This window comes from Eleutherodactylus coqui, chromosome 5, assembly GCF_035609145.1.
Source record: "Eleutherodactylus coqui strain aEleCoq1 chromosome 5, aEleCoq1.hap1, whole genome shotgun sequence".
In the NCBI taxonomy this organism is placed as follows: Eukaryota; Metazoa; Chordata; class Amphibia; order Anura; family Eleutherodactylidae; genus Eleutherodactylus; species Eleutherodactylus coqui.
In genome coordinates this window covers 27,370,610-27,395,976 of record NC_089841.1, presented here as the reverse complement: position 1 = coordinate 27,395,976, position 25,367 = coordinate 27,370,610, and the positions used below count along the sequence as shown (strand labels likewise).

The following is a 25,367-nucleotide window of genomic DNA, read 5'->3' as shown; positions in this document are numbered from 1 at the left end:
GTGATTGGCAAAGTAAACCTTCCCTACATGAGTTATCGGGCTGTGCGCCCCAAGTTGTATAGTCCTGTATAAATAAAGTCTGATATGTTACACTGAAGTTGTAGAACCTTTCCCATGTGATCACAGCTGTATATTACTGTGTGCGACTCTTCCTAGTATATGACCCTATAGTGATGAGATGGAGGGGAGACGCCCTTGCTGGGCTCAGTGGTCAAACAGGTTCTTATAGTTATCATTTATGAAAGGATCATTCTCAGAACAAAAAAATGTCCTAACAAACTCCACAAAGTCCGGGATCGGCAGTGATTCTCCCCTCACTACTTATACACATAATGGGTACCAGCTCTCCCTCATCTCCATCAGTTCTGAGGAAACATCGTCTAAAGGAAGAAGAAGGATCGGCCCAAATACAAACATGTAAGTTATACAAGTAAACTTTTATCAACAGTTAGAAACAAGTTTAGAGGCGCAGTTATATGTATCAGTGTGAAATATTCTACGTACACGGGTGATATAAAGGTGGGATATCTGGATGCTATTTGTTTCTGGATAACAGATAATTATCAGTAATTACATACATTTTTTATTTATCACGTAATGCTCTAAACTGCTTCCCTTTACTTCTGTATGACATGTCATTTTACTTTTTACCTTTTTTGTATTGTTTGACAACAGGTTTTTAAAAAATGGTTTTTCTCCTGTGTGAATTCTCTGATGTGTAACAAGGCTTGATTGCACTGTAAACCATTTCCCACATTCTGAACAAGAAAAAGGCTTCTCTCCTGTGTGAATTATCTGATGTTTTACAAGGACTGATTTTTCTGTAAAACATTTCCCACATTCTGAACAAGAAAACGGCTTCTCTCCTGTGTGATTTCTCTGATGTGTAACAAGGCTTGATTTCCCTGTAAAACATTTCCCACATTCTGAACAAGAAAACGGCTTCTCTCCTGTGTGATTTCTCTGATGTGTAACAAGGCTTGATTTCCCTGTAAAACATTTCCCACATTCTGAACAAGAAAACGGCTTCTCTCTTGTGTGAGATTCTTGATGTTGCATTAAACGTATTTTGTGATAAAAACATTTTCCACATTCTGAACAAGAAAACGGCTTTTCTCCTGTGTGACTTCTCTGATGTTTAACAAGGTTTGATTGCACTGCAAAACATTTCCCACATTCTGAACAAGAAAAAGGCTTCTCTCCTGTGTGACTTCTCTGATGCTGATCTAGCGATACTTTCTGTGCAAAACATTTCCCGCATTCTGAACAAGAAAACGGCTTTTCTCCTGTGTGAGTTCTCTGATGCTGATCTAGCGATACTTTCCGTGCAAAACATTTTCCACATTCTGAACAAGAAAACAGCTTCTCTCCTGTGTGAATTCTCTGATGTTTTACAAGGACTGATTTTTCTGTAAAACATTTCCCACAATCTGAACAGGAAAATGGCTTCTCTGCTGTGTGAATTCTCTGATGTTTAACAAGGTTTGATTGCCCTGCAAAACACTTCCCACATTCAGAACAAGAAAACGGCTTCTCTCCTGTGTGAATTCTCTGATGTTTAACAAGGTTTGATTGCACTGCAAAACATTTCCCACATTCAGAACAAGAAAACGGTTTCTCTCCTGTGTGAGTTTTCTGATGCTGAGCTAACGTTGATTTTTCTGCAAAACATTTCCCACATTCTGAACAAGAAAATGGCTTCTCTCCTGTGTGACTTCTCTGATGCTGAACTAGCGATACTTTCTTTGCAAAACATTTCCCACATTCTGAACAAGAAAATGGCTTCTCTCCTGTGTGATTTCTCTGATGCTGAACTAGCGATACTTTCTGTGCAAAACATTTCCCACATTCTGAACAAGAAAATGGCTTCTCTCCTGTGTGACTTCTCTGATGCTGAACTAGCGATACTTTCTGTGCAAAACATTTCCCACATTCTGAACAAGAAAATGGCTTCTCTCCTGTGTGACTTCTCTGATGCTGAACTAGCGATACTTTCTTTGCAAAACATTTCCCGCATTCTGAACAAGAAAATGGCTTCTCTCCTGTGTGACTTCTCTGATGCTGAACTAGCGATACTTTCTGTGCAAAACATTTCCCACATTCTGAACAAGAAAACGGTTTTTCTCCTGTGTGAGTTCTCTGATGTTTAACAAGGACTGATTTATATCTAAAACATTTCCCACATTCTGAACAGGAAAATGGATTCTCTCCTGTGTGAGTTCTCTGATGTTCAACAATACATGATTTATATCTAAAATATTTCCCACATTCTGAACAAGAAAACAATTTCTCTCCTGTGTGACTTTTCTGATGTGTAAAAAGATGTGATTTCTCTGTAAAACATTTGACACATTCTGAACATGAACATGACTTCTCCCCTATGTGAGCACTTTGATGTTGTCCTGTTCTGTGACATTTCTCCTGCTTTTTGGCCTGTGATGGACCAGAAGATGGGACCTGTACAAGAGGATCAGATGATGTATCTTTGCTGTAAAGGGCTGAGGAGATATCTGGGATAATGGCAGGTTCTTCATATGTATCTTGCGTGATACCACAATCCTCTGCTTTACCATCTGCAGATATCAGACATCCCTCTGAGCTCCCGGTACCGTCATCTGCCAAGAATAAAGCAGATTCTTTAATACTAAAAAACTTACAAATGTATAGAAATGTTATAAAATATCAGTATCTAATAACAAGTCATGTAGCAAAATCTAATTATCATCTAAGGGTGCTTTTACACAGGCTGACAGCCACTAGAGTAAACACTGAAAAGAGCCATTACGGATGACTGTCAGCCCATGTAAACACGGGTCCTGACAGAGCAAGTAAGTGAGACTAGCTCACTTGGCGAAGTTGCTTGGTTTGCAGCTCACTTAAAGACCAAGAGATTGTCAGTGTAGAAAACATCACCAAAAACTACAGATGTGAATCGGCACTTACAAGTAACTAATTCTGACTTCCATCAATAACATGGGTATCCTGGGGGATCTGAAAAAGGGTCATGAAACTAACTTGCAGCAGAGTCTTTTACAAGCCCCGGGTTCCGGTCCCCGGTAGATCTCCGAGCCAAAGCTACAGGAATAGTATATTCCATACAGATGGAGTTCGGCCATTTCTGGAACAAGATCAGTTTTTGTTTTTCCATAAAGAACTCACAGAAAATCTCCCATGAAGCAAGATGTCAGGAACACACGGCGTACAGCAAATAAGGAACCGCTCATCTATAAAACAGCTTAGTACATACAATAATTCTATATGCGGTCACATCAAACCAGGACTAAGCAGGGGGAAGAGAGGCAGGTGACAACACAGCTGGATTCGCCCGTACAGGTTTACGGCCACTTAGCTTGCCCCACTTTTAAAGGTCCGATGCCTACTGCTGCTACTAGTGCTGAGAGTCTTACTCATGGTACTGCCGTGTCCCGCTTTCTCATAGGCTGACAGAGTCACCTCACTCCTCCCTCCCCGGCTCCAGCGTTCACTGTAGTCTGAGTGACTACGCCATGGAAAAGAAGTGAGGTGACGTTGTGAGCCTGTGAGAGAGATGATGGGGACTGTTTTCAGGACCTTGGAGGATTATAGGGACTATTTGGGTAATATGGAAGGATGATGGAGCCGCTTGTAGAGTTGTTGTATTCCACATTATTCACTTGTTACCTGCAATACAAATTTTTAGTACCGTAAACTCCCTCTTCCTTGCCTGCCCCTCGTAATTCCTCCCCTCTCCCAGAACACAACTGTTCCAATGAACATTAAGCACTCACCTCTAAGCAGATCGGTATTAAGGAGACCAAAGGCATGCAGCCATTTGAGCCATATGTAGTATTTCTGTAACGTTTTCCTTTTGCAATAAACACCTTTTTTCCACATTAGAATTAGAGTGACTTGTCTGTGAGTCCGGTCAGATCAGGAGGGTCTCATCCAGCTGGTGCTGTGCTATTAATTTTCTGGCTAAGTATAGTAGTCTAGCTACTGACAGTTTCTCATTCACATAACCCAGAACGCCTACCAGCGGGGTAAATTCTAATGTACATACACACTATGGATCAGACTGCATACCTCGGACCAATATTTTTGTAGTTTTGGACAGCGCCACATATATGTATAAGGTCTGCTGTGTGGATCTTGCATCTATTACACAGAGGGGTGTCTCTCAGACCCATACCGTATAGGAACGCTGGAGTGCGATACACTCTATGTAACAAATATATTTGTGATCCATGGGACTCACTCAGAGACAGCTTGGGAGTCATCTGTGATATTTCCTCCCACAGTGATTCTTCAATAGCACCTATATCTTCCTCCCATTTGCTCCTTGTTGCCAGAGGATAGAACAAATTAATCTGACCCTGTATATAGGAATATATGTGTGATATCTTCCCCTTTGTAATGGTTGATCCACCTATAATCTCTGCTGGTAGGAATTTTCCAAATTCTAGGTCATCCAGGCCCTTCTCCATCTGAAAGGTGTGTGAGTTGTAGATACTTAAAAAATTGCATGTGCGGCAGACCATATTCATCTCTCGGCTGCTCAAAGGATTTTATATTTGCCCCAGTCACTATCTGGGACAATCGTCTAATCTCTCCATCTTTCCACCCTTGAAAGCCCTCCGGCTTTTCTAACTCCTGTAACTTCGGATTGTCCCAGATAGGAGTGTAGTGCGTAGAGCCCTTGACTCCCATTATCTCTCTAACCTTCCACCAAATCTTATGCATAAGAACTAAAGTTGGAAAATTCTGGGTGTTACAGAGGAATTTAAGACTCTCTAGGGACTCAAACAGATGTGCATTACTAAAATAGATTTTTGGGAGTCGAAAACTCCAATCACTAGTATCCTCTGATTTCCATCCCTTGAAGTGTTGTATTTGCGATGCCAGAAAAAATTATGTAGGATTAAGCAGTGCAAGTCCCCCCTCTCCCTTAGTATTACATAGTGTCTCGAATCTAATTCTAGGCCCTTTCTCTTTCAAAATCAAGTCTCTAAACAGTCGGCTGACCCTATAGAAGAGACTCTGCGTAAGCCAGTGAGGCGAGTTATGAAGTAGATACAGCAATTGCGGCATCTAAACCATCTTAATGATGTTCACTTTTCCTATAATCGTTACGGGAAGTTTACACCAGACATCATGTTTTTTCCTAAATTTCACCACTAAGGGGTCTAGATTTAATTTTCCATATTCCAAGACGTGCCTTGAGACTTTGACTCCCAAGTACATAACAACAGACTTGCATTGCATAGAGGTCCTATTTTCCTCCACCTCTAGATTAGGGTCATCTACTGGCAGTATATCAGATTTGCTCCAATTAATTGTCAGACCAGAAAACGAACCGTATTGTCTGATCAGAGACATTGCAACATCCAACAATTTACCATCACCCAGAAATAGAAGCAAATCATCTGCATATAGTGCCACTTTTTCCTCCAATTGCCCTCTTCTAAACCTTATCAACTTTGGGCAAGATCTCAGAACACTGGCAAGGGGTTCAATCACCAATGCAAAGAGGGGCGGGAAAGTGGACAACCTTGCCTTGTTCCTCTGCTTTATGAGTCTCATGAAGGACTAACCAAATCCCATCTTCTCCAATACTTCCCATAGAAAGGGCCATTCCACACCGTTGAATGCTTTAGCAGCGTCTAACGAGCATATTATTCTCTGCCCCATATTGTCCACTGGCAACTGAAGATTATAATATAGTCTCCTTATATTAATTGCCGTGGATCGAGCCGGGATAAATCCACTCTGATCTGGATGGATAAGAGTCATGACCACTTGTGAGAGTCTATTAGCCAAGACTTCTGATAGGAGCTTTACATTCACATTTAAAGGGGTTGTCCCACGAAAGCAAGTGGGGTTAAGCACTTCTGTATGGCCATATTAATGCACTTTGTAATATACATGCGCAGAAGACCTGTCCGGCGCGAGCACGCCGGAGCGGCCCCATTCAACAGAACAGAAGAGCAGATTGCACAAGCGCGTCTAATCGGGGGAGAAGAAGGCTTCGGTCGGCGCCATGGCGACGGGGGTAAGTGTATAACTTCTGTATGGCCAATATTTAATGCACGATGTAGATTACAAAGTGCATTAATATGGCCATACAGAAGTGCTTAACCCCACTTGCTTTCGTGGGACAACCCCTTTAACTACGAGATAGGCCTTTATGATTCTGGCAGCAATGGGGCTTTCCCCGGTTTTCTGATAATCGTTGTTACTGTGTTCCGCATTCATGCTGGTAATTCCGTCTGTCACTCCGCTTCTAATAGTACCTCCAGTAATTTTGGTAATAGTAGCCCCGCATATTGCTTGTACAACTCAACTGGAAGGCCGTTGTCCCCTGGTGACTTATTATTCTGCATGGATTCTAAGGCTTCCTTCAGCTCCCCCAACCCCACAGGAGAATCTAGAAATTCCCTATGTTCAGCACTCAAGCTTGGCAATTCTATATCTGCCAAGTATTGCATGATTTGTCCTTTCGGGACTTCTCTGTGCCTGTGAAACTACTCCTAGCATATGTCCGGCCCGTTCACCCTCCTCAAAATAAGCCTGTTTTTTAAATTTACGCTTATGTGCTGCAGTCTCTAAGGTATACAGAGTCACTTGTTCCTGGGCTGCCTTCCAATGCTCAATCGCCTCTACTGTACCCATCTCCACAAACCTGGCCCCTCTATCTGTCAGCTGCTTTCTTAGTTCTTGACCCCGCTTTCTAGGTCTCCTTTTCATCTGTGTCACTCGCTGTAGAATACCCCTGTGATAGGCTTTCATCGCTTCCCATTGTACAGTAATAGTTGCAAAGCCTGCGTTTAACTCAAAGTATTCCTTCAGGGTTTCTCCCAGGTCTTGGTGTCCTATTATATTGAGCCAGTACGCATTAAACCTCCACAAGGGACACATAGGCGCACCACTTCCAGAATGTCGCACAACAACTTGCACTGGGGAGTGGTCAGACAATACCCTAGGAAGGCATCGGACCAATTGTACGCCCTCATATAGCAGAGTTTTGTCAATTGTCAAGTCAATTGGAGTCTGATATGTAGTGGAATGGCATGAGTAGTATCTGACATCCATGTTCCTGGTACGCTACACGTCTAGTAGAAGTGTCTCCCCCAGTAAGCGACCCAGCGGAGTCAAACCTCCTCCGTCTGGTGGTCCCTGTGAGCGTAGTCTATCCAAATGGGGGTCAATTACTGAATTAAAGTCTCCCAGTATCAGGACATCTGGCGTCTCCGCTATAAAGCCCAGAATCTGTCACATAACCACATTGCTATAAGGAGGTGGAAGGTATATTGAGACAAGTAGGCAAACATAGTGAAATATTTTACAGAGAAGGCAGACAAAACAGCCCTCTGCGTCTATCCTCTGCGCAAAAGTCACAAACGGAATAGAATGATGAACAAGAATGCTAACCCCCCTGGAGCAAGTAGAGTACATGGAGTGAAAATTGTGCCCTGCCCACCTAACTTTAAAGGAGGACAGCGAGTCTCACGAGAGATGCGTCTTTAATTGTCTGGAGTACCGCAAGACGCTTAACCCCTTCATGACACAGACCCTTTTTTTTCATTTTCGTTTTTTCCTCCCTCCTAAAAAAAATAATAAATCATAATTCCTTTATTTATCCATCGACGTCGCTGTTTGAGGGCTTGTTTTTTGCGGGACGAGTTGTAGTTTTCAATGGTGCTATTTAAAGTACCATATAATGTACTGAAAAACTTTTTAAAAATTCTAAGTGGAGTAAAATGAAAAAAAAAAAACGACATTCCGCCATCTCTCAGTGCGTCTTGTTTCTACGGCGTACAAACTGCAACAAAAGCGAGATGATAACTTTATTCTATGGGTCGGTACGATTACTACGATACCAACTTGTATTGTTTTTTTTTTTACTATACTACTCTTTTTTTTTCCAAAGACATTTAATTTTTTTCAATTATTTTCTGCGGTCATCTTGTGCGCGCAATAACTTTTTCCGTCGACGTAGTTGTGCGAGGGCTCATTTTTTGTGGGATGTCCTGAAGTTTCCGTTAATTTGGAATACATACGACTTTTTGATCGCTTTTTATTGCGTTTTTTCTGGGAAACAGGGTAACTGAAAAAGTGCATTTCTGGAGTTCTTTATTTTTTTTTTTCGGACGACGTTCACCGTGTGGGGTAAATAATGTGCTACTTTGCTAGAGCGGACTTTTACGTACGCGGCGATACCAGATATGTATTTTTATTTTATGATTTAGATTTTTTAATTATAGATATGGCCAAAGGGGGGTGATTTCAACTTTTATTACTTTTTTTTTTTTTTTACAACTAAAAAAAAACGTTATTGATCTTTTTATTTTACTTTCAAGTCCCCCTGGGGGACTATAATATGTGATGCTTTGATCGCTCCTGCAGTATGACGTAATGCTATAGCATTACGTCATACTGCAATTTCACAGGCAGCCTATCAAGCCACCCCCCGGGGAGTGGGGGTTAATAGCCGCTGATGCCCGCGCTGTATGAAGAGATATTGCCCCTGGAGTGGGAAGGGGTTAACCGGATCACCTCGTATATTCCACGATATAATCGTAAATGTATCAGCCATTTCTCAGTAAAGGGGTATGAACAGAAGGCGTCTCCTCTATCAAGAATCCAGCGCTCCCCCAGAATCCCATCATCTTCCCCCAGCATGACAGCTTGTTCATATACCGGTTTCTATCAGCACAAGAGAGATAACAAACATTTAACAGAAACATTCCCCACTAAAATCTTGCTGGTCTCTAAAAATTCCCACAGACCGGGACACCAGTCCACCGAGCCACAAAAAGTGGCGCTTTGTTCATAGCTGTAAAACTACAACAATTTACCTTCTGAAGAGAAACAGTAGAAATAAAGAGAAAAAAATACATGAAAAAGCAAAAAATGCCCGCTTCCTCCGGGAACCATTCCCTCATTCGTTAGATAATAGAACTTCAGCTTCTCTCCGCCAGTTTTCCCGGGTAATAAAAAGGAAGGAAAATAAGTATTGAGCAGCTTCTTCTCCATCGGCCATTGATGTTCGGCTCCTCCAGGCGGCGCGGTGAGTGCGAGGCACTTCATATTGCAGCTTCTCCAGCTGGGCTGACGCGATTTTAGGGCTATCAAAGACCTGCGTTTCCCCTAGTGCTGCCCCTCCCAATCTGGAGGGATTCAGCATCGCAGCTCGGTGTGCGCAGCTCTCGCAGACGTTTCTTAACATCTAGGAAAGTCCCTCTTTTCTTTTGTATTTCCACCGAGAAAACGGGAAAAAAAGAAATTCTGGCGCCATTAACTCTGATGTCTCCTTTCTCCCTGCCACAACGCAATATGGCTTCTCGATCTTTGAAATGTAGGAGCTTCATAAGTAGCGGTCGTGGCGGGGTCCTTGGGGGAGGGGTCTCGTGGGGACACGATGAGCTTGTTCTATTGCAAACATTGGCGAGGATTCTTTTCCGAATAAATCCAATAGCCAAGATTCAAAGCATTCAGATGGGTTGTTGCCTTCCATTTTCTCTGGTAGCCCCTCTATGCGCACAATATTTCTTCTGGAGCGATTTTCTAAATCATCTATCTTGGCAGGCAGAGATGTTATACTCTGGGCATTATTCGTCACTTGGCGTTGGGTAGCACTCGGTCTTCTATCTCACTAATCCTCCCTTCTGCTGCGGTCAATTTTTTGAAATTTTTTGCACGTCTTGCCAAAGTAGCCCCATGTGCTCTTGTAAAGTGCAAACTGCTGGTATAGTGCCTGTACAGTGTTAGTACATTTAGTGACAGCTCAAAGTATATCTTGCACTGTGGGCTCTGCTACATAAGAGGTTGTTGCTTGCACAGTCTCTGTATGTGTCAGTCTGCTCTCCCCCTGTGTGTCTGACCTTCTTCCCCCACTCTCTCCATCTCCTTCAGCATGGTCTGTGCAGAAGGACTCACCGCTGTCATATTACTCCCTCCCCGTCCTCCTATTATCTCTAGCTCCTGTAGCAGACATTGGGTCTTCTCTAGCATATCTTGCTAGTTTCACAGCTGTCTCTCTGCTCCACTCTGACTGCTGTGTGTGGTCTCCTGGTGGTGTCTGCTCCTGCTCTGCACATGGGGCAGCGCCATCTTGAATCTGCCAGCTGCCTGTCTTTCCACTCCTTTCCTTCTCCTTGTGGCGGGTCATGACTAACTGCAGTGACTGGACGGCTTCCAGGGTGCTCAGGCTGCAAGGGGAATCCCTGCAGCAGGTAAATAGTAAAATATCCCTGGTTACAGGATAGATAGCAGGATGTCTTCCGTGGAGCAGTGACCACTTGCTGCCACTCACATCCCTGGCTTGGCTCCACGCCCCCGATATATTCTACTGTTTAGTTTGATCTGGGTCCCATACGATTCTAGTTATACCACTTATTAGAGCATCAGAGGGAGTCACATTACTAACTGAGGCCACACCAGCGGGCACTATTATGTAGTTGGGGGGCACTGGGAAGATCACCAGTGGATGCAGCAGCTTGTTGTGGAGAGTAAGCTAAATTCATTCCTTCCTTCTTTCCGCAACTTCAATATTTAATTCTAAAAACTGAAAATTTACGATGCATGACGTAGTTCTTTTCTTAGAACCGATAAAGCCTAGGAAAATGATCTGTATACTAAGGAGAATCCACCTCACCTCTATGTGTATATACTAAGGAGAATCTACCTCACCTCTGTGTGTATATACTGAGGAGAATATACCTCACCTCTGTGTGTATATACTGAGGAGAATCTACCTCACCTCTATGTGTATATACTGAGGAGAATCTACCTCACCTCTATGTGTATATACTGAGGGGAATCTACCTCACCTCTGTGTGTATATACTGAGGAGAATCTACCTCACCTCTATGTGTATATACTGAGGAGAATCTACCTCACCTCTATGTGTATATACTGAGGGGAATCTACCACACCTCTGTGTGTATATACTGAGGAGAATCTACCTCACCTCTATGTGTATATACTGAGGAGAATCTACATCACTTCTCTGTGTATATACTGAGGGGAATCTACCTCACTTCTATGCGTATATACTGAGGAGAATCTACCTCACCTCTGTGTGTATATACTGAGGAGAATCAACCTCACCTCTATGTGTATATACTGAGGAGAATCTACCTCACCTCTATGCGTATATACTGAGGAGAATCTACCTCACCTCTATATGTATATATTGAGGAGAATCTACCTCACGTCTATGTGTATATACTGAGGAGAATCTACCTCACCTCTATGTGTATATACTGAGGAAAATCAACCTCACCTCTATGTATATATACTGAGGGGAATCTAACTGACCTCTATGTGTATATACTGAGGAGAATCTACCTCACCTCTATGTGTATATACTGAGGAGAATCTACTTCACCTCTCTGTGTATATACTGAGGAGAATCTACCTCACCTCTGTGTGTATATATTGAGGAGAATCTACCTCACCTCTGTGTGTGTATATACTGAGGAGAATCTACCTCACGTCTATGTGTATATACTGAGAAAAATCTACCTCACCTCTATGTGTATATACTGAGGAGAATCTACCTCACTTCTCTATGTATATACTGAGGGGAATGTAACTGACCTCTATGTGTATATACTGAGGAGAATCTACATCACTTCTCTGTGTATATACTAAGGACAATCTACCTCACCTCTCTGTGTATATACTGAAGAGAATCTACCTCACCTCTGTGTGTGTATATACTGAGGAGAATCTACCTCACCTCTATGTGTATATACTGAGGAGAATCTACCTCACCTCTATGTGTATATACTGAGGAGAATCTACCTCACCTCTATGTGTATATACTGAGGAGAATCTACCTCACCTCTATGTGTATATACTGAGGAGAATCTACCTCACCTCTATGAGTATATACTGAGGAAAATCTACCTAATTTCTATGTGTATATACTGAGAAAAATCTACCTCACCTCTATGTGTATATACTGAGGGGAATCTAACTGACCTCTATGTGTATATACTGAGGAGAATCTACCTCCCCTCTATGTGTATATACTGAGGGGAATTCACCTCACTTCTCTGTGTATATACTGAGGAAAATCTACCTAATTTCTATGTGTATATACTGAGAAAAATCTACCTCACCTCTATGTGTATATACTGAGGGGAATCTAACTGACCTCTATGTGTATATACTGAGGAGAATCTACCTCCCCTCTATGTGTATATACTGAGGGGAATCTACCTCACTTCTCTGTGTATATACTGAGGAGAATCTACCTCACTTCTCTGTGTATATACTGAGGAAAATCTACCTAATTTCTATGTGTATATACTGAGAAAAATCTACCTCACCTCTATGTGTATATACTGAGGGGAATCTAACTGACCTCTATGTGTATATACTGAGGAGAATCTACCTCCCCTCTATGTGTATATACTGAGGGGAATCTACCTCACTTCTCTGTGTATATACTGAGGAGAATCTACCTCACTTCTCTGTGTATATACTCGATCGAGTAGCAGCCTTAAAGGGGTTGTCCCGCACCAAAACGGGTTTTTTTTTTTTCAATAGCCCCCCCGTTCGGCGCGAGACAAACCCGATGCAGGGGTTTAAAAAAAAAAACGGATAGTACTTACCCGAATCCCCGCGCTCCGGTGACTTCTTACTTACCTTGCGAAGATGGCCGCTGGGATCTTCACCCTCGGTGGACCACAGGTCTTCTCCCATGGTGCACCGTGGGCTCTGTGCGGTCCATTGCCGATTCCAGCCTCCTGATTGGCTGGAATCGGCACACGTGATGGGGCGGAGCTACGAGGAGCAGCTCTCTGGCACGAGCGGCTCCATTCAGAAGGGAGAAGACCGGACTGCGCAAGCGCGTCTAATCGGGCGATTAGACGCTGAAAATTAGACGGCACCATGGAGACGGGGACGCCAGCAACGGAACAGGTAAGTGAATAACTTCTGTATGGCTCATATTTAATGCACGATGTACATTACAAAGTGCATTAATATGGCCATACAGAAGTGTATAACCCCACTTGCTTTCGCGGGACAACCCCTTTAAACGAGCGTGCTCGCTCATCTCTACTACTAACACATTATGTGAATGTTAGATGTCAGCAGTGTCATTTATATTCACTTGCTGAGAATGCCTATCAGAAATATCATGCTATATAGGGTTTAGCTCAGATATTGCATCTTGCTACAGTAATCCGCTTGAACCGTTATCACGTTTGATGGTCTTTGCTGTGCAGATGCGCACTATATTTCAATCAGTGCTCTAGGACTAACAGAGACTCTCTAGGGACCATAGGGTGAAAATAGATCTGTGGTTTGGTTATAAGAGGGCATGTTTCTCGCATGATGTGGTATATATGCAAATGAGCAATCAATCAATACATACACCTCTATTACAGGGTGGTGACGCTATGGAGCTTCTAGTGCACTTATGAAAAGAGAAATCTAGGTATTCATACAATGGGATTAATGATGTGATATAGGGTTTAGTTATTGGTGATTGTGCCGAACCTAATGATGTAGATATGAAGTAAAGCATCCCTAACATACATTCTAATCACTTACCTACAGTCTATTACAGTGAGAAGGTGGAAGTAATATTCTCAGAACTAGAATATCTAAGATCTAGAATATCGTTAGCAAAGAGTTATTACCTTTTTTTTTTTCAATAAGTTAGGTTTTAAATTCCTCTCAGTGGGGTCTTTAGATAATTTAGGAATTTTTTTTGCCACAGTGATTACTGAGTAGAAACAAGACGCTCTTGGGGTTTTTTGCCTTCCTCTGGATCAACACAGGAGGATAGACAGGCTGGACTAGATGGACATTGTCTTCATTCAGCCTAACGAACTATGTTACTATGTACCCTAATAAGGCCGAATTTCGTTTTTTTTCCCCATTCCACTTTACTTTATATAGTACATTAAATAGCAACACTGAAAAATACAACCCGTCCCGCAAAAACCAGCCTTCGCACAGATACACCGATGGATACATAAAAGAGTTAGGATTTATTTAAGAAGAAGGGAGGAAAAACTAAAAATGGAAAAAAAAGAAAAAGGGCCGATTCCTTAAGGAGCTAAGGATGGTTCTGGGGCTCTATTTAGGTGCTGAGCCTGGTTCTGGTGTTGCATCTATGTACATCACCAAGCATGCTTTTGGTCCCTTAACCCCTTAATGACACGGCCTATTTTGGGCTTAAGGACGCAACGTTTTTTGGCGGATTTTCATCTCCATAACTTTTTAACTTTTTCGTCGACGCGGCTGTATAAGGGCTTGTTTTTTGCATAGCGAACTGTAGTTTTTATCGGTGCTACTTTCGGGAATATACAGCTTTTCTGATCACTTTTATTGCATTTTTGGGAGGCAAAAAGCTAAAAATTAGCATTTTCCTCTGCTTTTTTGCGTTTTATTTTACGCTTTTTGTCGTCCAGAATAAAAAGAGTATTCAACTTTTTTGTACAGACCGTTACGAATGTGTCAATACCAAATATGTACCATTTTGATTTTTTTTTACCTTTTTTTATACTAATTTGAGAAAAAGCATAAAAAAGGGGGGGGGTTTACATTTTTTTTTTTTTTTTTTTTTTTTTTTTACCCAATTTGTGTCCCTCTGGGCACTTACAGCACAGAACTGATGATCGCTGTGATAAGGCATGGCAGGGCTACTGCCCTGCCATGTCATGCCATATCGCTTATACGGCGATCATAGGCTCTGGCAATACAGGACGTCGGTATCTGGCGTCCTGTTGCCATGGCAATAGGCCGGGCTCTCTGCGATTATATCGCGCACTCCCTCTGTGAACCCTTCCCATGCCGCGATCTATATAGATCGCAGCAGGGAAGGGGTTAACAGCGGGGGGGGGGGCGCATCTCCGATGCACCCCCGTTGCTGCAGCGGGAGGCCAGCTGTGACTGACAGCCGGTTCCCGCTGCGGGATAGCGCGAGATCATGACTGATGACGTATTCCTATGATGTAAGGGTACGTCATTTTGCGGGAAGTACCTCGCTCCCATGACGTACCCTTACGTCATGGGGAGGGAAGGAGTTAATTATGTTATGACCTTGGTTCTGGTATTGTATTTATTACTAAGGTTGGTTCTGGGGCTTTATTTCCAGCTAAATAGATAACTAAGGATGCAAGGACACATTGTGGCCGGTCACACACCACCAGACCGTGCCCACCGACTGCGGCCAGTCACCATGTAATTATGCCAGTATTTTATGTGGCCAATTGTACTGTGTGTTTCCACTCTTTGGGTTCGTTCACACATGGCAGATTTTGATGCAGGTCCACCCCAAAATCTGCAGGACAATCCACAGTATATGGTGTGAGTTTTGACCCAGATCCACAGAGGATTTCACTCTTTTGATTGAAGAAATGAAGTCTGATGCAAATCTGCATCAAAATACGGATTTTGCTCAGCAGAAGAGCCACATGTGAACGCACCTTTACGTTGGGCCGTTACTAATTGGCCTGTGATATTATCCTGCCCCCAGGCTAAAGTTTACCAACCAGCCCCTGACCATTACACAGAGCTGCCATGAGACATATTGGGCTCCCATATAGTGAGATTTATGAGAGCCCCAGGGGACGATTGGGGGATGGTGTTGGAGTCTTTAGTAGGAGGTGGGGAGCAGAATGGCCAGCGGGAAGCAGAGTAACCGTCATTGACCACAGGGGGGCTCCTTAAAGGGATCCACCCCCGAGATATAATTCCTACAGCTAGTGTGCAGAGTGCTGGCGATCACTGACTTGGCTCAGGACATATTGATATCTTTATTGACAGGCAGGCAGCAGCCAGCAATCAGCGGGGGCCTCTGTAACCATTTATCCTGCCCTGATGGCGGTCCGGCCATTAGACTCTTCCTGATTCTGAACTAACTCTTTGGAGCCATTAGAGAACACATCTGTAAGCCGTTACTTTATCTCCAACCCCCTTATAATCGGCTCAGATGTTATATTAGGATGAAACTACTTGGAATCTGTTTCCCAATTGTGCCCATTTATAGCAACTGGAAGAGTATTACGGTGAGATCACACACTGCGGAATTGTATAATCTACAGTACAATGTAAGGGAGTGGGATTCTAAGAAACCGCATTCACTCCCAGCTGAGAGATAAGATGTGACACCTGAAATATGATTTATCTGGTCGGCCATATTCAGATGGCTGAGTGCGAGTTGTGTCTGAGAACTCCCATTGGACATCACATGGGCACATACGGACTGTGTGCTGCCCCATGCTGGCAGGCAAAAGACATTGCATGTCTGATTCTGGTCCGGGAATCAAACCAGAATAGGACATGCTGTGAACCACATAAAAACATGTTAATGTTAATACCCCAATTGGCTATAAAGAGTATAAGTGCGGTCTACGTAATACATGGACAGAAGTCAGATGGGAAACAGTGGCTGTCCGAGTGGGATCTTCATGATGATCAGCACCTCAGTGTCTTCCTGCCAAGTCTCTGGTGAGCGACATCCCTGACATCCAGCACTAGACTTACATCCTCTAAAGAATCCTCTGTTCTTTGGGTCTATGTCTCCACATTCTGGATTCTGTTATCGGGGTCTTTGCCTCCAGCTTCGGTATTGTGTTAGCACACAGCAGCTTGACATCAGTCTAATAGGAATTAATGGTTCCTCAAAGCCCTTTTACATGTCCTGATCATCAGGCATAAACATTCGTACACCTGATCGTCAGGTTATGAAAAAGGGACATCCCTGAGCGGACATACTAGTGACACTCGCTTATCAGCTGATCGATGATTTTCAGCTTTACATCTCTCCATATTACCGAGGAGATGACCAGCCGGCCTATGTGCATCAGCCATCAGACTAAGGATCATTCGTTCCTATAGCAGCGATTCTTGGCCCGTGTAAAACAATAAGTAATCCAGCAGCGACTGACCTGCCTACTGATCAGCGCTGGTTACATCAGATCAGAGTTGGTCAGTGTAAAAGGACCCTTAGTACCGGAGCTGGAAGAACATTTCTCCCTCATCAGTACAGACATCATATAATGAATAGTGGTACAACATCCAATGAAAATAAAAAACTACATCCAGCGCATCTTTATGGTCATAATGGACATCATGTCATAATGGACATCATGACTATAAAGATGTGTATATCTGTTTGTTTGTATCTTACTTGAAAAAGTCGCTGAGTGCGACAAAACGTGTTGCAATAAAAACCTCTCTAATACTTTGCTGAAGGATCGTAACAACTGTCTTCTCACGGGCGCTGGATGTAGTTTATTATTTTCATTGGATGTTGTACCACATTCTGCCTGCACTTGTGCAAAAGGCCTAATACTATTCAGCAGCTCTCCTGTGACCACAGGATAAGTAAGAAGACTGAGAGGATCCTGGATTGGTAATTACTATATGCCCAGCAGGATGTGGAGGTGCCAGCGGGAGATGCCAGCAGGGTACCCGTTAGACACCGGGTGAGTCCCTTTATTCATTTCCTTAAAGATATTGTGAAGTATCTGTCGTGGAGCGCTGTCCTAATTGTTTTACATATAATGAATAGTAGTTCCCGCTCACATAGGTGTGTTTCATGTCCGTGCCGTAAATGCCCATCCTGTGTTATCAGCTATAACGGTATCACATGTCATCCATATTTATTTTGTACTCCGGCTGAATGGGGGAATATACAGCGGAAACTGACAGATCCCAGAGCTTATAAATCTACATAGCTATCAGCAGCCGCTGACCGAGGAGAATCTGTGACTCTCCTCTGCTCTATTTAGTGGTTACTACTCACCTGGGCGGTTACCTGTAGGAATCTCCTCTTTACACCGCTGATCGCCCCTCACATTTGTCTCTGTAGTATTAATATCGGTCAGATCTTCATCCCGATACAAAAGCTGTGAGACAGATATTGTAAAAGTCAGCAGACGGTTGGAGAAGTCGTGTGGAAGGTTTCACATGACCCAAAAAGATCATTAATCCTCATGATGACCAAAAATAACCTAACAGGAATGGTTATTCGTCATGTCAAAGTGGATGCACTTTTTAGGCTACTCCTTAAAGGGATTCGGTCACCCGGTTCATGAAGTTTGGCTTGGAGGGGGCCGTGCTGGCTTTTCCCTCTCGCATCACACAAACTGACAGCTCTCTCCCCTTCTGTGTATAGGAAGAGAGCCGTCACTCTGTATGCTGCAGGCGGGGAAAAGCCAGCACGGCCCCCTCCACGACTCAGAGCTCAACTCCAAGCCAAACCTCATGAACCCGGTGACAGAAGCCCTTTCATTCTATAATCTTGTAGCTGTATTTGATTCTGCATGATCATAATGTGCTTCACACTACTGCATTATATAACGGCCGTCCCTTTACAACAAAGTAACCGCAGGATAACAAATGCCTGTTTTCAGAATTAAGTGCGTTTGTCTTCCTGATTATCTGACAAGTGGATTTACTTTTTTTCTTACCTGTACTGACATTTATCTGGAATTTACGCCCAGATGTCTTGGTTTACTGGGTTATCGGACAAGTAATTCAGTTATGTTTTTATACGGACACTGTTCCTAATATTAATTAAGACTCACAGGTGTAACGGTTATGATTATCTGAATGTACAGAGACAATATATGTCACCATTACAGACTAAATGGGGAACCACTGGCTAACACTGAGATGGAGAAGGACTTGGGGATTGTAGTTTAATGAAAACTTAATTGGAGCAACCAGTGTCAGACAGCTGCTGCCAAGGCAAATAGAATCATTGGGGGCATCAGAAGAGATCTAGGGGCACATGACAAGAACATTGTTGTTCCTCTTTACAAGTCTCTGGTCAGAGCACACATTGAATATTGTGCGGATTATTATTATTAATAACTTATTAATATTATTCGTTTCGTCGGTGAGGAGTTTTTTGCCCTAAAATGAGTAAGATTGGCTTATAACTCATTGGGGGCCGGGGAGCAGGGGGGGGGGGGTTGCCTTACTCTGGAACAACATTGGGGGGTAATAGACCCAACTGGATGGACATGTGTCTTTTTTCAGCCTAAAATACTGTGTTACTTTGTAATTATCTGACAACTATTTGTAATTAAGAGCCCAATGTATTTGGTGTTATACTCACTATTTTCGTCTAAGCGCTCATTAAATGCGTTCTGCTTTTGGGTCTGTAGAGGTGGACGTGTTGGAGTCCAGCTTTTAGTATGTATCTTACTGTATAAACGGGAACCCCAGTGCAGCTGCCACCAGATCTTGCTGCAGGCCTTTTGCAGCCACTGAAGGGTTTTTGACCAACTGCCTCCTCCAGTATCTAGTGGCGACTCTTTCTGCCATGTCTGAATAGTGTAGCCGGTGTTCCTGTAACAATGAACTTGTATTCAGCTATATCTCTAGGAACATTCGGTGGCTTTGTATCTTTCGCACCCCTTTCCTTGTTTGAACAAGGCAATGTTTGTTTCTTTTACCTTTTTAGACCAGTCTTTTCACTTATCTGAATTTCTAACATGCAAACAAACATCACAGTCAGCAAAGCTCTTGCCAGTCCAGGTATGTGATCTATTTTCTCTCAAGCACACCTGATGCAACTAATGAAGCCCTTGATTAGTTGGATCCGGTGTGCTTGAAGCAACAAGTGATTTCCTAATGTGTGCTGTTGTGAGGGATTCTATTCAGGGGTGAATAATTCTGAGACGGTAAATGTGGCATCTTGTGGAGAAGTCAGAGGACCACATGTAATTTTAGTTGTGTTGAGCAATTTACATTGTTCATGTTTGATTGAAAAAAAAAAAAACAAGTAAAGAAAAAAGGGTTGTAAATTTGGCTAATAATCTGCTGATGTGGCCCTTGGTGAAACTGAGTTTGACACAACTGATCTAATATCTCTGGTCAGCGGTAATCCTGCCATCTCCACAGGCCTCATCACACAAGTAGAAGACATCTAATAAGACTGAAGACAAGAGCTTCACAGCCCTTCTACAGATCAGAGGGACATCTCTACCTACCTGATGGTCCTGTGGAAGAAGAGGACGGGGACATCTCTCTGGTGGGCTTCTCTTACTGGATGGAACTACAAGAAACACAGACGGACACTGAAGTCATTCTTTACATACAGATAATAAAGTCCCCGTGTATTTAGTCCTGTCTATTACCTCGTGTTGTGATCGGCTGGCGGGTCTCCATCATGGCGTCCTTGTACAGATCCTTGTGTCCTTCTAAATACTCCCACTCCTCCATGGAGAAATAGACAGCGACATCCTGACACCTTATAGAGACCTGACAACACAATATATAGTCATCACCCAGAAGCCTCCAGTGCTGTTACTGTATAATGCCCCAGCATTCCCTGCAGCGTCACCTCTCCAGTCAGCAGCTCAATCATCTTGTTGGTGAGTTCTAGAATCTTCTGTACATTGATGTCCTCATGTATCAGGGGGTGAGGTGGGGGCCCCATGATTGGGCTCAGGGGTCTTCCCCATCCATCACACACAGGGGCCTGACAGGCATCACTAGAGATCTTCTTCACTACTGTGTAATCCTGTATGTGGGGAGACATTAATAAATATCACTGCAGACATTTCCAGAGTCCATCACCTCTCCAGTGACATCATCTGTTATTACCATAGATAAGAATGACGTGTTATAGTAATAATATAGGTTTCTTACATCAGCCTAGGGAAACCACATGCATGTATGTAGCATTATATATATATATATATATATATATATATATATATATATATATACACACACACACACACACACACACACACACACACACACACACTAGTATATCTTCCTTCTTAGTGGATAACTAGCATCTAAATAATTAACTCAGTTCATGTTGTGCACTGGTATGTAGATGCAGGCTCATACTCCCCCATATTGTTTCCTGGCTTGGGAATGTCTAGAGATAGCGGTCTCTAACTCTCCATTCATACAGAAACTACTGGAAAAGTGTATACAGGATCTAGTTTCAGATTCCTGGAAATTACATGTTTGGTAGGGACACGCTTTGAGGCGTTAACATATGTTAAACCATTAGCACCTAGAGCCAATCATGAGTTCTTATAATTATAAGAGGGGCATGTATTTCTGACGATATGTAAGTTAACTATATCTGTATATTATATATCTATATATATAAAATTGAATGTCTGTCTGTCTGTCTGCGTGTCGGTTTGTCCTTTATGCATTACTACACCATTCATCCGATCGCCATGAAACTTTGGGAAGTTGTTAAGTACACTCCTGGGAAGATTATAGGCATAGTACAAATATCCTACGATAAATGGCGCGCGAGCGTCGTCGAAAGTTACGCCCCCCCCCCACGTAGATCGAATACATAAGCCACCTGCTATTGTGATGTCATCACTGATGTCATCAACATCGGACGCCCTTGAACATGCCCCAACATGTTCTATAAAGCTGCATTGTGATGTCATTAAGGCTCTATTATGACACGTACAGCTTGGAACCACTAGAGCACGCCAGCCAATTACCATTGGAGTTGGAAGTGGGTAAACAAGTACTATGAGATCTTCCTAAGAAGCCACAGCAGCCGGATAAATTGTATGTTCCACCCAACGGCTATTTTATTCAGCCCGCAAGGGGGAAGCAGCGGCCTACAAAATCTAATTCTCTCATTTCCTGATGTCATAGATAGATAGATAGATAGATAGATAGATAGATAGATAGATAGATAGATAGACTGTATGCAATAACCCTGATAGATAGATAGATAGATAGATAGATAGATAGACTGTATGCAATAACCCTGATAGATAGATAGATAGATAGATAGATAGATAGATAGATAGATAGATAGATAGATAGATAGATAGATAGATAGACTGTATGCAATGACACGTACAGCTTGAAACCATAAATACTAGAGCACGCCAGCCATTTACAGTCAGTCTCCATTGGAGTTGGAAGTGGGCAAACATGTACTAGGCCAGTGATGGCGAACCTTTTAGGGACCGAGTGCCCAAACTACAACCCAAAACCCACTTATGTATCGCAAAGTGCCAACACGTCAGGGGGCGGGGCTCATCACAACGTATGATTTTACCCCCGTCGTTCTAAAAAGGACAAGGCTGTTTCAGAATAGACCGGGTGCAGATTCTGACTGCTTTTTGGACGCGGAAATACTGCAGAATGTCCTCAGCGGAGATTTCTGTGGAAAATTCTGCAGCATTTCCGCATCTAAAAAGCAGTCAAAATCTGCACCCGGTCTATTCTGAAAGAGCCCTGCCCATTTCTGCCACATGTACACATACCCCAGCGGTAATAGTGACACCTTCACCCCAGCGATAATAGTGACATCCCACAGCAGTAATAATAGTGACACTCCCCCCATTAGTAATAAGAGTGACATACCCCAGCGGTCCCCCAGCAGTAATAATGCCCGCTCCCCCCCCCCCAGCGGTTCCCCCAGCAGTCATAATACCCCCCCCCCAGTGGTCCACCAGCAGTCACAATGCCACCCCCAGCTGTCCGCCAGCAATAATAATGCCCCCCTCCCCAGCGGTTCCCCCAGCAGTCATAATGGCTCCCCCCCAGCGGTTCTCCTGGCAGTCACCATGCCCGCCCCCCCCAACGATTCTCCCAGCAGTCAGAATGTCTCCCACCCCAACCCCAGCGATTCTCCCAGCAGTCAGAATGTCTCCCACCCCAACCCCAGCGATTCTCCCAGCAGTCAGAATGTCTCCCATCCCCCCCCCCAGCGATTCTCCCAGCAGTAAGAATGTCTCCCCCCCCAGCGATTCTCACACAACGGCTACTTTATTCAGCCTGGAAGGGGGAAGCAGCGGCCTACAAAACCTCAGTGGTCGCTGCTGCCGTCATCTAGATATATAAAAACGAAGTATGTATGTATGTCTGTCTTCGCAGCAACTCGCGACGGGTACGCTAGTCTATATATATAAAATTGAATGTATGTCTGTCTGTCTGTCTGTCTGTCTGCGTGTCTGTTTGTCCTTTATGCGCTACTACACCATTCATCCGATCGCCATGAAACTTTGGGAAGTTGTTAAGTACACTCCTGGGAAGATTATAGGCATAGTACAAATATCCTACGATAAATGGCGCGCGAGCGTCGTCGAAAGTTATGCCCCCCCCCCCACGTAGATCGAATAAGTAAGCCACCTGCTATTGTGATGTCATCACTGATGTCATCAACATCGGACGCCCTTGAACATGCCCCAACATGTTCTATAAAGCTGCACTGTGATGTCATTAAGGCTCTATTATGACACGTACAGCTTGGAACCACTAGAGCACGCCAGCCAATTACCATTGGAGTTGGAAGTGGGTAAACAAGTACTAGGATATCTTCCTAAGAAGCCACAGCAGCCGGATAAATTGTATGTTCCACCCAACGGCTATTTTATTCAGCCCGCAAGGGGGGAAGCAGCGGCCTACAAAATCTAATTCTCTCATTTCCTGATGTCATAGATAGATAGATAGATAGATAGCATTTCCGCATCTAAAAAGCAGTCAAAATCTGCACCCGGTCTATTCTGGAAGAGCCCTGCCCATTTCTGCCACATGTACACATACCCCAGCGGTAATAGTGACACCTTCACCCCAGCGATAATAGTGACATCCCACAGCAGTAATAATAGTGACACTCGTAAAATAGCCATTAGTAATAAGAGTGACATACCCCAGCGGTCCCCCAGCAGTAATAATGCCCGCTCCCCCCCCCAGCGGTTCCCCCAGCAGTCATAATACCCCCCCCCCCCCCCAGTGGTCCACCAGCAGTCACAATGCCACCCCCAGCTGTCCGCCAGCAATAATAATGCCCCCCTCCCCCCAAGTGGTTCCCCCAGCAGTCATAATGGCTCCCCCCCAGCGGTTCTCCTGGCAGTCATCATGCCCCCCTTCCCCCACAGAGATTTTCTTGGCAGTCACCATGCCCCCCTCCCCCCAACGATTCTCCCAGCAGTCATGCCTCCGCTCCCCCGCCAGCGATTCTCCCAGCAGTCAGAATGTCTCCCATCCCCCCCCCAGCGATTCTCCCAGCAGTCAGAATGTCTCCGATCCCCCCCCAGCGATTCTCCCAGCAGTCAGAATGTCTCCCATCCCCCCCCCCCCCCCCCAGCAATTCTCCCAGCAGTAAGAATGTCTCCCCCCCCAGCGATTCTCACACAACGGCTATTTTATTCAGCCTAGAAGGGGGAAGCAGCGGCCTACAAAACCTCAGTGGTCGCTGCTGCCGTCATCTAGATATATAAAAACGAAGTATGTATGTATGTCTGTCTTCGCAGCAACGTGCGACGGGTACGCTAGTATATATATATATATATATATACACACACACACACACACACACATAGTCTGCCTTGTAATAGACAACGAAGAGACAATGAAGAGCTTCATTGTTGGATGATACTGACTGTGTCATGTTTCAATGATTTGTGTACACAATTTCTCATATAATTCAGACCAGGCAATGAAACACTATGAAACCCTCTGATGATTTTCCTAACAGATGTAATGTGACATCATCAGAATATCTCCACTCGCTAGTCATATCATCTGTTACTGCCATGGATAATAATGATGTAATGTGACATCCTCAGAATATCTCCACTCGCTAGTCATATCATCTGTTACTACCATGGATAAGAATGATGTAATGTGACATCCTCAGAATCTCTCACCTCTCCAGTAAGCTGGAAGAGTATCTCTAGGGTGAGATTTAATACACTTTTTGCCACCTTGTTTCTGTCCTTCTTCATCTTTGATGAATCAATCCTGTAGGGACCTGAGTGGAAAGAATATGAACCAATGTAAAAACCACAAAAAAAAAACACTTAAAAATAAACTTTACTGGAGATAATAAGGGGAAACATTTAAAAGTGTTTTGCCATTAGTTAAAATTGCTTCACAACCCGTGTGTCCTTCCTGGTTGTCGCTGACCAGGACATGTGACTGCTCTAGCCAATCACTGGCTATGAAAGGTCTCCACTGTGGCCAGTGATTGGCTGATTGGCTACAGCAGTCACATGTCCTGGTCAGCAGCAACCAGGAAAGATGGAGTTGTTATGAAGCAAGTCATGGGAAAACCCCTATAAGGAGATATTAAAAGGAACCTGTCAGAGTTTTATGAAGCACGAACTACAGGCAAATCAAATTCCTGACAGGGTTCTCCCCAACCCAGATTAGTTCGACTGATAGCTGACCCAGGCAGGGAGAAGTCGTCAGCGACCGCCCCACTGACTCTTCTCCAAGTTCAGAGCTGCTTTTTACAGGGTTTTCTCTGAAGCGCTGCAGTGTTTTAGAGCACAATATAGATGTCTGCAATGTACATGCGTGTTGGGATGTATGTATGACAATCAGGCAGGTTCCCTTTAACCCCTTCCTACAGCCGTTTTACATCCCCACCACTATAGTGCAATAGCTTTTTTTCT

At 43.7% G+C, this 25,367-nt stretch overlaps 1 protein-coding gene across 1 annotated transcript; it reads right to left on the bottom strand.

The window, feature by feature from the left end:
• Window positions 1-448: 448 nt before the first annotated feature.
• On the bottom strand, window positions 449-20,214 carry LOC136629132 (oocyte zinc finger protein XlCOF7.1-like). The gene is made up of 4 exons (XM_066605278.1): window positions 20,100-20,214; window positions 19,953-20,017; window positions 17,756-17,858; window positions 449-2,615 (listed from the first exon to the last, which is right to left on the bottom strand). Exons 1-4 carry the CDS (start codon window positions 20,182-20,184, stop codon window positions 571-573), a joined length of 2,298 nt encoding a protein of 765 aa, XP_066461375.1. The 5' UTR covers window positions 20,185-20,214; the 3' UTR covers window positions 449-570.
• Window positions 20,215-25,367: the final 5,153 nt, after the last annotated feature.